The 15,374-nt window shown below is 38.5% G+C and overlaps 1 protein-coding gene across 8 annotated transcripts in view; it reads right to left on the reverse strand.

Annotated features, from left to right (window-relative positions):
* FAM13B (family with sequence similarity 13 member B) overlaps nucleotides 1-15,374 on the reverse strand; it is a 120,143-nt gene that overhangs the window by 34,070 nt on the left and 70,699 nt on the right. For 7 of the 8 annotated variants that reach the window (XM_032250362.1, XM_032250363.1, XM_032250367.1 and 4 more), the window contains 3 exons: nucleotides 8,875-8,916; nucleotides 7,773-7,928; nucleotides 5,196-5,328 (listed from right to left, as the gene is read on the reverse strand). In XM_032250362.1, the coding sequence (XP_032106253.1) occupies nucleotides 5,196-5,328; nucleotides 7,773-7,928; nucleotides 8,875-8,916 (331 nt within the window). The remainder of the gene's footprint in view (nucleotides 1-5,195; nucleotides 5,329-7,772; nucleotides 7,929-8,874; nucleotides 8,917-15,374) is intronic. The other variant, XM_032250366.1, reaches the window with a different exon arrangement.

Below are 15,374 nucleotides of genomic sequence, written 5' to 3' on the forward strand. Positions count from 1 at the left end.
CACTGCAACCTCTTCCTCCCAGGTTCAAGAGATTCTTCCACCTCAGCCTCCCGAATAGCTGGGACTACAGGCATATACCACCACACCTGGGCTAATTTTTTAATTTTTTGGTAGAGATGGGGTTTCACCATGTTGGTCAGGCTGATCTTGAACTCCTGACCTCAAGTGATCCGCCCACCTCGGCCTTCCAAAGTGCCAGGATTACAGATGTGAGCCACCATGCCCACCAGCGCAGACATTTTAAGTGCTCACCAAATATAGTGCAAAAAGCCCACTAACTGTTGTCTTAACCCCCAATATTTCCTACAAACTATTTATGACTACTAAAAAAATCTTCTTCCTAAAATACAGATCTGGGTACATCATTCCTTCTGCTTCAAAGTTTTCCATATTTTCCTTCTACTGAGGAAATCCACAATTCTTAGCATAGTATTCCAGGTTCTATGCATGACTCGAATCTACCACTATTTCCAGAATTATCTTCTATTATATATCCTCCCACAATACCCTGAGCTCTACAAGTAGCTCTGCTTCATTAACATTCAACATTTCCCTGTAATCTTTACTTATACTATTCATTTTAGTCTCACAAATCTTGAACCAAATTCAACCCTATGAAAGGCCAAATTCAAAATCCCCCTTGCTCCAAGACCTTCCATAACTACCCTGGCCAGAAGTTCTGTCCTCTCTTCTGCAAGACTATAGTGCCCTAACAGCACTAGCTATATTCCATATTAGAAACTATGTACATGTAAAACCTAGATTATCAAGTCACTGAAATTTAAATCGGGTGTTTTTGCTTGTACTGTCCAAGTTAACAAGAATTGTGTATTGCCCAACTGAACTAACTTATCCTAATAAGAAGAAAAATCATTGAGCTTCTTAGCTGGGGGGGAAAAATGGTGAAAAAAACAGGCTTTTCAAGGCCAAGAACCCATCATTCAAAAAGGTTTCCTAAAACCAATTTTAGAAAGAATTCCTGTTCTCTTTACAAAGTAACTGATACACTAATTTTTTTTTGGGGGGGGGGGAGGTGGGGGGACACAGGGTCTCACTCTGTCACCCAGGCTGCAGTGCAGTGGCATGATCTCAGCTCACTACAACCTTGCAACCTCTACCTCCCAGGCTCAAGTGATCCTCCCACCTAAGCCTCCCAAATAGCTGGGACTACAGGTGTATGCCACCATGCCTAGCTAATTTTTAATTTTTGTAGAGACACCATGTTGCCCAGGCTGGTCTCAAACTCCTGGGGTCAAGCGATCCACCTTCCTCAGCCTCCCAAGGTGCCGGGATTATAGGAGTAAGCCGCCATGCCCAGCCTGATACACCAATTTCATTCAACAAATTATTTACTGAGTTGCTTACTATGTGCCAGATGCCATTGTGGTCTTACATTCAACGAATGCTTAATGAACACCTACGATGCATCTAGATAATAGGGATGTAATAAAGAACAAAAGAGACAAAAATCTCGGCCCTCATTGTTTTTTTTTTGTTGTTTGTTTTTGTTTTGTTTTGTTTTGTTTTCAAAGACAAGTTCTCACTGTGTCACCCAGGCTGAACTGCAGTAGTGTGATCACCACTCACTGCAGCCTTACCTCCTGGGCTCAGGTGATCTTCCCACCTCAGCCTCTCAAGTAGCTGGGACCACAGGAGAGCATCATTTCACCTGGTTAATATTTTTTATTATTTTTGTACAGACAGGTTCTCCTTATGTTGCACAGGCAGGTCTCAAACTCCCAGGCTCAAGTGATGTTCTCGCTGTGACCTCCCAAAGTGCTTGGATTACAGGCATGAGCTACTGTGAGTGGTCCCATGAGATTTTAATCGAATGGTGGGAGAGAGACAATAAACAGACAAGTAGATATGGCTGGGCACAGTGGCTGATGCATGTAATCCCAACACTCTAGAACATACGGTGAGAAAAATGGCTTGAGGCCAGGAGTTTAAGGTTATAGTGAGTATGATCACATCACTGCACTCCAACCTGGGCAAGAGTGAGACCTTGTCTCTAAAAATAAAAATTAAAAGATACATAAAATAATTATAACACTATCAAAAGTGAGGAGGGTGCCAGGTGCAGTGGCTTACGCCTATAATCCCAGCACTTTGGAAGGCTGAGGCACACAGATCACTTGAGGTCAGGAGTTCAAGACCAGCTTGGCCAACATGGTGAAACCCTGTCTTTACTAAAAACACAAAAATTAGCCAGGCGTGGTGGCAGAGGCCTATAATCCCAGCTACCTGGGAGGCTGAGGCAGGAGAACTGCTTGAACCCGGGAGGCAGAGGCTGTAATGAGCCAAGACTATGCCACTGCACTCCAGCCTGGGCAGGAGAGCAAGACTCCATCTTGGGGGGGGAAAGTGGGGAGGGGATAGGAAGCAGGGAAAAAAGACAAAAAAATTCAGAGGCTGGAGTAGGTGGGTAAGTGGGAGGGCCTGCTAATACACAGAGAGTGATAAGATTTGATAAAATTGAGGAAATATCTGCAAGAATAGTAAGAATGTGAGCTAAGGAGATATCCACGCAAATAGAAATCCAGATAGGACTTAAGATTTAGCTGTCTCAAACCTGACTATCACAGCCAATATTCTGTAGTGCCTACAGCTATATTTTGATAACTAGATGGCAATGGAAGGTTCTAGGAAGTAACATTATCTAATTTTCCTCTTAAAAGGATCATTCTGGCTGTATGTGGAGAATACACCATCAGGAAACAAAGATGAGGAGATTAATTAGGAAGCAATATTAATGCAGGTGAGATGATGGCAGTTTGGACCTGCAGGGTGGCAGCAGAAACAGTAAAAAGTAGTCTGACTTCTTTTCTGAAGTAAGTCATAAAACCTTCATTCCAGAAGTATCTATCCTATACCTGGACGAAAGGAACGCCCTTATCTCTGAATACACAGGGACACAGAAAAGAATCTGAACAAACAGGCCTTGATAAATTAGCCACCCTTCATTTATTACAATGAGATCACATCCTCTTTGTCTAATTATTCTTCTGCACTACTGTCTACTTTTCATCAAACCAAAGCATTAAAATACACAGGTGTCTCTGTTTGAGTCTTGATTTCTGAAGGTGCTCATGTCACATAAAACTTAAATAAATGTGCATGCTTTTTTCTTGTTAATGTCTTCTGTTACAGGTGCCTCGGCTATGAAACTAGTGATGAGTGACGAATGAAATCTTTCCTATTCAACAGATGCTTGGTAAAAATATACCAGTGGAAATGTTGAGTGGACTAGTTGGATATAGGAATGTAAAGTTCCAAAACAGGTCTGGACTGGAGATACAAATTTGGGAATCAGTAGCATATAGCTGGTAGTAAGAGCCATTAGACTAAACAGGATTACTGAGGAAGTAAATAAAAATAAGCGATCTGAGAACTGGGCCCTGGGCCATTCCAAATATAAGAGATTCAGAAGATGAGCAATCAGCAGAAGAGACCGAAAAAGAACAGCCAGTGTAGGAAAAGAAAACAACAGAGTGAGAAATCCTGAATGCCAGGTGAAAAAAGTATATCAAGGTAGTGGGAGTAATTAACCGAATCAAACTTTGCTATAAGGCAAAGTAAAACATTCAGTAGACATCACTGGTAACTTGCAAGAGCAATTTCAGAGGAATGAATGGTTGGAGGAAAGGAAAGCTGTCAGTGAATTTAAGGGAGAATGGGAGAAGAGTTAAAATAGACACAGACAATTCTTCTAGCAATTCTATTTATAAAGGGAAGCAGAGAAATCAGGGTGTATGTAGCTAGAATGGGATGGAGGGAGTTGAGAGAGGGTTTTTTTCTGAACTTGGAAGAAATAACAGTATGAATGTTTTACACAGATGGGAATGACTCAGTAGACAGGCAGAAATTTATAATCCAGGAAAAGGCAAGAGGACTGTAGAAGCAATAACTAAAAAGCTGTTAATCTAACATACCCAAGTCTGTGAAACTAACAGGTGGCAACTTCTTTGAAATGTCTTTCTAGTTTATAAAATAATTTTATAGCATGTTCACATTTTTTAATCATAATCCTCTAATGCAGTTTAGAGAAAGGCAAAATGCAGTTGAGAAGTCAGGTGACTTGGCCAAAGTCACATGGATATTAAGCAAAGGCAAAATACAAACCTAAGTCTACTTACTCTAAATTCCCCTTTAGTCCTACTTTAGTATATGGTTTAGAATGAAAATATACTGAAGAAACTCACTTTATGAATTAATTTAGCATCTTATTTTTAAAAGTAATATCAAAATTACATTTTGAACATGTCTTAGAAAGATGCTTTTTATTTTTAATGGCAATTATTTTTTAAAAAAATATTACCACTAACAAATGTGACAGTGACAATAATTTAGTCATCATTACAACAATGTTCATAGGTTCTTGCTAATCATGAAAGGATGCCAACAGTGGGGGTTCAGAACATGCCACACCAAATTATGCCTCTTTGGCATAAGAATTATTTTGAGCTGATTATTTTCAGAAATAGAAAAATAGGATAATACAGAGAAGTTACTCTTTCATAAAAGAAATTTTCACCTGCAGTAGAAATCTCCATTTCTACAGGTGTCTCCTCTCTGACTCTAAAACTATCAATCTCTGGAGCAAACCTTTACTTTGCTTACGGTGCTTTTCCTGGCCATCTTATTACAAGTAGATCTCTCCAACATCCTTCTTTCCTTTGTTTCGGGGCATGATGGTATTTAAGCCACCTCTGAGAGATTTACTCACTTCCCCCAAGTATCTCCAATGTGTACATGAGGTATACATATCTTAATACTTGCTTTTCTCTTGTTAACCAGTATTTTGTTACAGGGGTCTATCCCATCCTAAGAGCTATATGAAAATATTATATTATAGGTTCTCCCCCATACCATGGTCTTCACCAAAACTCGTAAGAAATACAGAAGCTGTCTTAAAAATAACAAAAGTCAACCATAATACCACCTACCCACCTCAGCTGACATAATAATTTCTTTCTAGGAAAATAACTTAAAATAAGTTATTTTAAACTTTTCTACCAGTGATGTTTCCTAAACTCTGAGGAAATGTATATTCTTGGGGATTTATAATTGAGAAAATTAAGTGTGCCAGCAAAATACTGAACTATATCTGGCGAAATACTGACATCAAAGGAACACATAAAACAATCAAAGTTATACATCGAACGCACCTAACACACATTTTTGACATTCCTTACCTGGTTATTTTCTTCATTCTCAAATACACAATCTTGCTGCATAACTTCATTGTCTAAATTAGTGCTAGCCACAGGTTCTGAACAGTCTCTGTTACTTTCACTGGCATTAATAATATCATCAGCAATATTAACCCTAGAGATGAAGTTTAAAAAATTAGATCAGGCCAAATGTTGACTAGGTAATGCCTTTACTTTAAAATAAGTAAATATCAACAATGATCTGAAACTTTCACTTGTTAAAAAAATGTGTACTTTTCACAAAAATCCACTTTTTTTGTCTTGCTAAATTAGATTATTAAATCTGCTAAGTTTTTGTCTCCTTGGGATGTTATGAGGGATCTTGTTTGTTACCCCCTCTAAAAATTTTCATACCCGAATTAATGGCTTTTAAAATAATTTATGTGCAAAATAGTCATTTCCCTTGCAAATACACAGTCTCACACCATAATGACCCATCTGTCCTGTTCAAATACAAGTCCAGTACTAGACACTACAATGTCTAACACCTTATCAAGTAAAACAGAAATAGCTACCTGCTGCAGAGTTGTCATCTTACACAGTTTTGAATATACAAAACACTGCAGTTTTTGTTTCCAAAGATGGTACCACTTCCCTCGATAGAACATGTATTTCCCAGTGATGAAAATAAGAATATTATCTGACCAATGGGTATAGGTTTGCAGGATCCCTAGCTAAGCTAAGGACAAACTCCAAGAAATCTGCTTACATCCTTTGAAACATTTTCCCACTATTTCTTTTTTTTTTTTTTTTTTTTGAGACAGAGTTTCGCTCCTGTTACCCAGGCTGGAGTGCAATGGCACGATCTCGGCTCACCGCAACCTCCGCCTCCTGGGTTCAGGCAATTCTCCTGCCTCAGCCTCCTGAGTAGCTGGGACTACAGGCACACACCACCATGCCCAGCTAATGTTTTGTAGTTTTAGTAGAGATGGGGTTTCACCGTGTTGACCAGGATGGTCTCGATCTCTTGACCTCATGATCCACCCGCCTCGGCCTCCCAAAGTGCTGGGATTACAGGCGTGAGCCACCGTGCCCGGCCATTTTCCCACTATTTCTAACTTTTACATACTGCTTTTTTCCCCTTCATATTCTGTCCAAATAATTCCAATAGATCCAATTGCATACATTTTTTCGTTTTTAATTTTTTTCTTTTCTTACTCTGTTGCCTTTTCCGAGTTGTATATATTCTAATCATGCCTTCAAAGTACACAAACCAAAGCCATCAAATAGAGCTGCACTGGCTGGCAGTGCCACCCATGACACACTTGCAATTATACTACATGGAATTCCAAAAATAAACATTCCCACCACTGGTTTTCACATACATTTACATTTTTCAGTTTCATTTCATATTTGATAGCTATTCTAGTTAGCCCTTTTAAAAACTGTCTTAAAAAAAAAATCACTCCTCAATCATGTTTTTTGTTTTTTACCTTCCTCTGAATATTCTAGATTTGGGTACATCTTTATCAACTGTCCCCCCGCCAAAAACAGTGATATATGAAAGACATGAAATCATTGCACCATGGTCTCTGAGGGAGGTACACAGGTATCCTGAAGTACTGGGCTAAAGTAATAGAAAACAAAGAGAGGCTTTCCTTCATTTAAAGGTAACAGGTCAGATGAAGAGTGGAGTAACATCAAGTCTTAGAGGTACCTTTAACTAATAAAGGTTAAATACAGGTTAGGTATTCCTTGTCAGAAATGCTTGGGACCAGAAGTGCTTCAGATTTGGGGTTTTTTGTTTGTTTGTTTTCAGATTTTGGAATATTTGCCAGTTAGCAACTGGCTCATAAATTATCTTAAAAGCCACTCATTTGCTTATGAAAATTTTCAGAGTGCATAACAAACAAGGTCCCTCACAACATCCCAAGGAGAGGTACCAGATTAGCATCACTAATCTGAAAATCCAAACTCCAAAATGCTCACATGAGCACTTCTTTTGAGTATCATGTCAGTGCTCAAAGTTTTGGATTTGGGAGCATTTCAGATTTTGGACTTTTGGATTAGGGAGCATTTCAGATTCTGAATTTGTTCAACATGTATTAAAAGCTAACCTAACAAAAACATGTGGGGAGGGGAGAGACTGGTGGCAAGGGATAACCATTTAAATAGCAAAGGATGACTCTGCCCACCTTTTCACTCAATGATCATATGCACTATAGTGATATCAATCTGCTGCTCCTGTAACTGTCTGCCTAAATCACTGAATGCCTCTCAAAATGTGACCATCTCTTGCAGAGTCTAATTTTTTTAAGTTATTTTTCATACAACATAATTCCTAAAGGTAAGCTTGTTACTTCATGTGATGTTCAGGGAAAAAAAAAACAAAAACCAAACAAACCTGTATTGGACTTAATAAAACATTATGAAAAAAGTCAGGAGATTTTTCAGTGTTAATTATAGATGTATATGCAAGTATATAAACACAGTCACTTTTCACAATGACTTTCAGAAATCTCCAAGAAAGATGAGGCCCTGTTATTTAAGTAGAAATACAGTTTTTTAAGATAAAGCTATTTTATAACATTTAATAAACAACAGTAAAATGTTTCTTACTGGTTATCAGATCCTTCCCCATCACAATGAATACTTTCTGCTTCGTTATTATACACCACATTTTGCTGTTGTAAATTCTTAAGATCATGATCTATGCTGCTCTGCAGATCAAAAAGGTGCTGTTCCACAGCTGCTCTAATTGTTCTTTCTAAAATACTACAAAACATAACACAGTTTGGTAAGAAGCAGTCACTCTAACGGAATATCTGGTCACACAGACATAAACGCTGAAACCTTTGACCAGTAAAACTATTATGATATTTAAATGGTAAACCGAAGTATAAAAAGAAACACATAAAAGGAATACATGATACTGGCTTAAGTTTTAAAAGTAAAATTTTGTAATCCGAGCACTTTGGGAGGCCGAGGCGGGTGGATCACGAGGTCAAGAGATCGAGACCATCCTGGTCAACATGGTGAAACCCCGTCTCTACTAAAAATACAAAAAATTAGCTGGGCATGGTGGTACGTGCCTGTAATCCTAGCTACTCAGGAGGCTGAGGCAGGAGAATTGCCTGAACCCAGGAGGCGGAGGCTGCGGTGAGCCAAGATCATGCCATTGCACTCCAGCCTGGGTAACATGAGTGACACTCCGTCTCAAAAAAAAAAAAGTAAAATTTACCCAGACAACAATCGTATACAAATCAACCATAATGTCTCAATTGTTACTGGGATAGGAAAGATTGGTTGTCCCTATAATTCACTCCTCACTATACAGAAAACCACTAAAATAAGACTTTTCAAAGCTATACTTATAAAGCAAAATAATCTACTAACATTCAGCTAAATGAAAGAACCATGAGTATTGCTCACACGTTTTAGGTCAACTTTTTAAAAACTTATACTTCCATGAACATTTTTCAACTATTTCAGAGGATCCAAAAAATAATCATCTGAAGAAAGTTCATCTTTATTTTGTATATTAATGCAACAGGTTTCTTCTTCACTTGTTCCTATTTCAGTACATAAAATACTAACTTGTTTACTGCCTGTAAACAGTCTTTCCCCTAAAGTGAGCACAATAAGTACATTATTTTCATTTCTACAGCTTAGTAGTATTTTAAAATCTTAAAAATTTGTCTTCTATAAATATACTACTTACTCTGTAGAGGCTGGTAGGATGCTGATGGGAGATATATGAGTGCTGTAATCAAAGAAAGAAATTAACTATAAACATTTCAATACTCAATAACTATAAAATGTGCTGAAATCTGCCACATTTGCATTACCTTGACACAACCAGGAGAGCACCCACTAAGTGTTGTATTCTTGGTTACATATCAAGTTGGAAATATTTTCTGAATCTGGTTAGTAAAGCTTTCAAATATCAACCAAAGAAAATAAATTTGGAAAAACATATCACTAACAAGACCAAGAATTTAAAAGCTAGTATTCATTTAATATTCATTATGGGCTACGAGCATGACATGCATTTATCTCATTTAATAACTTTCAATATCTAAGGAGTTACAATTATTTCCCCCTTTCCACAAAAGTGAAGCTCAAAAATGTTAATTAACTTGACCAAATACATACAGCCCTGAGTTGGGGACCCCAAATCCCCTGCTATTAACAAAGACACTCTACTGTCTTCTAAAACAACAAAAAAGTGACTAAAAACAATGCACACACCACAGCATGAGCACCTCTCAGAGAAGATGAATGTAATTTTCTAAAGAAACGATTACTCACACAAAAAGATCCCCAAATATATACACTTATGGGGGTAAGAGGGGGACAACTACTTTCTCTGGTGCTCACTTGTAGAATAACTGATTGATTCCCAAAGCTGGAGGGAAAATTACTAGTACTGGATTTAAGTGAACAGTAGTTATTAGCTGTTCATGAATATAGGTAATTTTAAAAAATCATTTATCAGATAAGACATAAAGTATGTCTAAATGGCACTGTGTGCCTAAGCACATCATCAGAGCCAACACTTAGCCACAGGGAGGAGTTACCCTGCCTTCTTGACCTGAACACCACACCTGTAGCTACCTCGTCATTTAAAAAATGTAAATTAGTTTTATAAAGACCCTCCAAAATGTGGCAATACAATCTCTAATCAACATGCAGAACAAACACTATCAACTTAGTATTATTAGGATGCACTATAGGAAACCAAATGACTATTATTATTATTATTATTATTTTTTTTTTTTTTGGAGACAGAGTTTCGCTCTTGTTACCCAGGCTGGAGTGCAATGGCGCGATCTCGGCTCACCGCAACCTCTGCCTCCTGGGTTCAGGCAATTCTCCTGCCTCAGCTGGGATTACAGGCACGCGCCACCATGCCCAGCTAATTTTTTGTAGTTTTTAGTAGAGACGGGGTTTCACCATGTTGACCAGGATGGTCTCGATCTCTTGACCTCATGATCCACCCGCCTCGGCCTCCCAAAGTACTGGGATTACAGACGTGAGCCACCGCGCCCGGCCTCCAAATGACTATTATTTACCATTCATTCACTCAGCAATCGTCACATCTCTCAGTAGCAAAGTAAATACTTTATCAGACAACAGTAAGCCCTCTTGGTTTGACAGACATAACCCCTCCTACATATAAAAACATTTTTGTTAACTGCCAGTATCATGCTAGTTTCTAATGAATTGATTATTTTTAATTCTAAATGCCTTCATGCTAATCATCTCCTGGGAAGTGTTTACCAACACTCATAAAGATTTTTCCAGCTAGGTGCAGTGGCTCATGCCTGTAATTTCAGCACGTCGGGAAGCTGAGGCTAAAAGTTCATTTGAAACTAGGAGTTCAAGACCATCCTGGGCAACATAGTGAGATCCCATCTCTACAAAAAATTTAAAATTCAGCCTGGCATGGTGGTGCACACCTGCAATCCTAGCTACTTGGGAGGCTGGGGCAGGAGGACTGGTGAGCTCAGGAGTTGGAAGTTGCAGTGAGCTGTAATTGTGCTACTGCACACCCACCTGGGTGACAGAAAGATACCCTGTCTCAAAAAGAAAAAAAAAAAAAAAACAAAAAAAAAAACCAACTAAAGTTTTTTGGAACTTCATTTCTGAAATCAAAAAAAGCTGGGGAGGAAAAAAAGCCAAAACATGGCCCAAAGAAGAGTGTAACCATCATCAGTTTATTTCTAGTAGTTTCCTGCGAGCTAAAACTTAAAATATTTATTGGCTTCTGCAGAAAAAAAAACCACGAAGTAAAAAGATAAATGATGGTTTCCCTAAAGAGTCTTTTTTTTTTTTTTTTTTTTTTGAGACGGAGTTTCACTCTTGTTACCCAGGCTGGAGTGCAATGGCGCGATCTCGGCTCACTGCAACCTCCGCCTCCTGGGTTCAGGCAATTCTCCTGCCTCAGCCTCCTGAGTAGCTAGGATTACAGGCACGCGCCACCATGCCCAGCTAATTTTTTGTATTTTTAGTAGAGACGGGGTTTCACCGTGTTGACCAGGATGGTCTCAATCTCTTGACCTTGTGATCCACCCGCCTCAGCCTCCCAAAGTGCTGGGATTACAGGCGTGAGCCACCGCGCCCGAAGAGTCTTAACATTAACTAGGATATTAGAACTTTTTCTGATATTTTGCTTCAATAAACTATTGCTTATATTTTTACATGTTGGTTATGAGCTGCTATTAAATCATAAAAGTTAAATTTTTATGTGGTGCAACCTGTTTTATTTTCCTTGGCAATATTTGCAATCTCTACTAAATTTAGATGATTCCCTACCTATTGAGAAATATTCTTTTCATTTTTAATATCTAACTATAATCCACTGACAATGTGGTATATTGAATGGTGTGGGGAAAAATCTATAAATTGAATACTCTTAACCATTTAATTTGTGATTTCTGGTGAGCTTTTGCTTTATCTTACAACAAATTCTGAAAAAGCTTTCTAATTCCCAACTACTTACTTCATCAGTCTGCTACTAAAGCTTTATATAATGTTTTAACTCTTGGTAGGGCTTATCTCCTCTCTGTTCTCTCTCAGATTTGCCCCTGTTAGTCATCTGCTCATTTTCCCAGAGGAATTTTCTCACCCTTTTTTGTCAGATTAGATTATCAATAAAATGCTAGTAGGTAAATGGATATATTTCATAAAGAATCAAATAACCAGGGGCCGGGCGCGGTGGCTCACGCCTGTAATCCCAGCACTTTGGGAGGCCGAGGCGGGTGGATCACGAGGTCAAGAGATCGAGACCATCCTGGTCTACATGGTGAAACCCCGTCTCTACTAAAAATACAAAAAATCAGCTGGGCATGGTGGCGCGTGCCTGTAATCCCAGCTACTCAGGAGGCTGAGGCAGGAGAATTGCCTGAGCCCAGGAGGCAGAGGTTGCGGTGAGCCGAGATTGCGCCATTTCACTCCAGCCTGGGTAACAAGAGTGAAACTCCGTCTCAAAAAAAAAAAAAAAAGAATCAAATAACCAAAAAGAAAAATAATCAGCTTAACTAGAAATGCAAGTTCAAAATAAGGCTTAAGAGCCAGGTGCCAGTGACTAATGCCTGAAGTCCCAGCTACTCAGGAGGCTGAGTTGAGAGGATCACTTGAGCCCAGAAGTTTGAGGCCAGACTGGACAACACAGTGAGACCCCTATCTCAAAATAAATAAGGATTAAAATAAAATGTATATATATTTCTGCTGATGTCAACACAGTATACTGATAAAGGCTATGAAACATGCATGTTGCTAGTGGGAAGGTTAATGAATAAAAATTTCTTATGGAAATCTATTTAGTAATGTGTTTCAAAGAGCTCTAAAAATATGCATGCTCTTTGACTCAGAAAGTTCACATCTGAGACTACCAAAAAGGGTTCATCAAATCTACCACAATCTATCCTAGATACAAAAGGGGAGGAGGGATTTTATACCATAAAGTATTCTCTGTAGCATTTTTTCCAATATTATAAAAATTCTCAAAACTACAGAAAAGTGAAAATAAACTGTATAAGAACACATACAGCCCAACGTTGAGAGTCTATAATTAACATTTTACTATATTTGTAGAATTATTTTTAAGAAAGAAATATCAGCAAATGAATATATAAAATGGACCAGGATACATACGATGGACTGTTCTGAAACCATTGGTGCTCATAAAGATTACAAAATACCAGAAATTGTTTTTACATGTGCAAGCATAAACAATGTGTGCAACTATGTATCAGAATGGCTCCCTTTAATAATATGCTTTTATAACTATAAACACAGGTAAATATACTAGGCAAGAATTTGGGAGCTCTCTCACAGCATCTCTAGAGCAGAGATGTCAACCATGGATCACCTGTATCAGAATCTCCTCAAATGACAGTGTTATTTTGTGGGAGATCTGTACTCTATCCCAAACTTCAAATACCATAAAGCCAAAGTAAATAAAATAGTATGGCACCCACACAAAAACAGGCAGACAGAAAAGAAAAACAACCATCATGATTTAGAACAAAAGGTGGTGGTACAGAAAGCAGAGAAATGGCAGTGTTTTCAAAAATGAACGCTGATACAATCTGGTATCCATATGGAAAAAGTTAACTTGACCCCGACCTCATACATGAGAGAGAAAATCAATTCTGGGTAGACCGTAAATCTAAATATGAAAGGTAAAATAATAAAGCTAAAAGAAGATAATGTAGAAATGTTTATTTAGGAAATGATTTCTTTTTTTTTTTTTTTGGGATGGAGTTTCGCTCGTTACCCAGGCTGGAGTGCAATGGCGCGATCTCGGCTCACTGCAACCTCCGCCTCCTGGGTTCAGGCAATTCTCCTGCCTCAGCCTCCTGAGTAGCTGGGATTACAGGCACGTGCCACCATGCCCAGCTAATTTTTTGTATTTTTAGTAGAGACGGGGTTTCACCATGTTGACCAGGATGGTCTTGATCTCTTGACCTCGTGATCCACCCGCCTCGGCCTCCCAAAGTGCTGGGATTACAGGCTTGAGCCACCGCGCCCGGCCCAGGAAAAGATTTCTTAAACATGACACAAAAAGCATTAATCACAGGAGAAAAAGAGTGATAAATTTGATTAAAATTAGAAACTTTTTTTGAGACAGGGTCTTACTTTGTCACCCAGGCTGGAATGCAGTGGCGCAAACAAAGTTCAATGCAGCCTCGATCTCCCTGTCTCAAGAGATTCTCCTGTTTCAGCCTCCCAAGCAGCTGGGACTACAGGAGCGTGCCACCACGCCCAGCTAATTTTTGTATTCTTAGTAGAGACAGGGTTTCGCCATGTTGGTCAGGCTGGTCTCAAACTCCTGACCTCATGATCTGCCCGCCTCGGCCTCTCAAAGTGCTGGGATTACAGGCGTAAACCACCGCACCAGACAGAGTCTACATTTTTAACAAATGCCAATGATGGTTCTTATTCATACTGGTAAGTTTCAGAAACAGTGGCCTAGATCTATATCTAGCCTCCAAAAAGAATAAAGTTTAATAAAATTTCCAGTTACTCAAAGGAGCCAAAAAGAGACAAAAGCTCCAGTGGTCTTAAACTGAACAGATCACAAGGCAGTTGATCTTTTTGCTTCCTATCCCTTTTAATTGCTACTGAAAACTACAAGTATATATAAAAGTAGTGGTCAGCAAGCTCAATTATTAGTGCAAGAGTAAAGATTCCTTAGCCCTGAAGAATATCCCAGGACAATGAAAACTAAACAGTTCCTTTTAATAAGGAGCTCCCACCAGCCACAGTAAACAACTCAAATAAATAGACTTTGCACTTTAAGAGTCAGGTTGTCATTCATGAGGCTATACACAAATGAACTGTAAAACTTTGTTCTCTGAGCTTCTGAAGGACAAAAAGGATTGACTTAGCTTTCATATTTCACAAATATTAATTATTCTTTATTTTCATACTTTAGTCAAATCCTGTGGGTAAAAAGCCCTCATGTATACGCCAGGGCTCACACACACCAATAGATATAAAAAAGATGTATCAATATAGCTAAGCATCTGCAGCTAAAATGTATAAATATCACAAGGATGTGAGTTCTAAAATAAAGACACAAGAAAAATAATTGCTGAAAAACTTCAGGTCAAATTACTTAGGAACTATAGGCAGATGCCATAAAGATCACCTAGAAATGCTAACTGCATTCATTAAACCCCCAGACAAGGAAGACTAGACTAGAAAGACAAACAATAAATCACAGGGGATGTACATATTTTAAAGTCATCGGTCAAGCATATCATTGAAGACTATAGTCATTCCCTGACATTTTATCCCTTCTGCTATTAACTCTATTTTCAAATCTGCCTACAATGACATAACCATCTTGAAAACATAAGATCAATCTTGCAACCACTTATTCTAGTCACTAATATTTTGTATCTAAATAAAATAAGAAACTATTATTTTAACTTCCCAATTGTAAAAACATTTAATGCTACAAACAATATTTCAATAAAAGTACCGCAGCTCAGCCTCAACTAACTCTGGTAAAGATCACTTTACCTGTGCAACAGAGTCTTGGAAACCATTCTGAATACCCTGGCATCTTCCAACAAAAACATCAGATAAAGACTTCATTAAAAACAAAGTAAAGAACAGTGATGGGCTTATAAAAACTGCTGAGCAATTATTAGCGCTGAGTCCTCCTACATCTCCTACAAATAGTAGGGCTGTGCTACACTCTGC

Source organism: Sapajus apella, unplaced genomic scaffold (genome assembly GCF_009761245.1).
Source record: "Sapajus apella isolate SASKATOON/1434 unplaced genomic scaffold, GSC_monkey_1.0 scaffold71, whole genome shotgun sequence".
Classification (NCBI taxonomy): domain Eukaryota; kingdom Metazoa; phylum Chordata; class Mammalia; order Primates; family Cebidae; genus Sapajus; species Sapajus apella.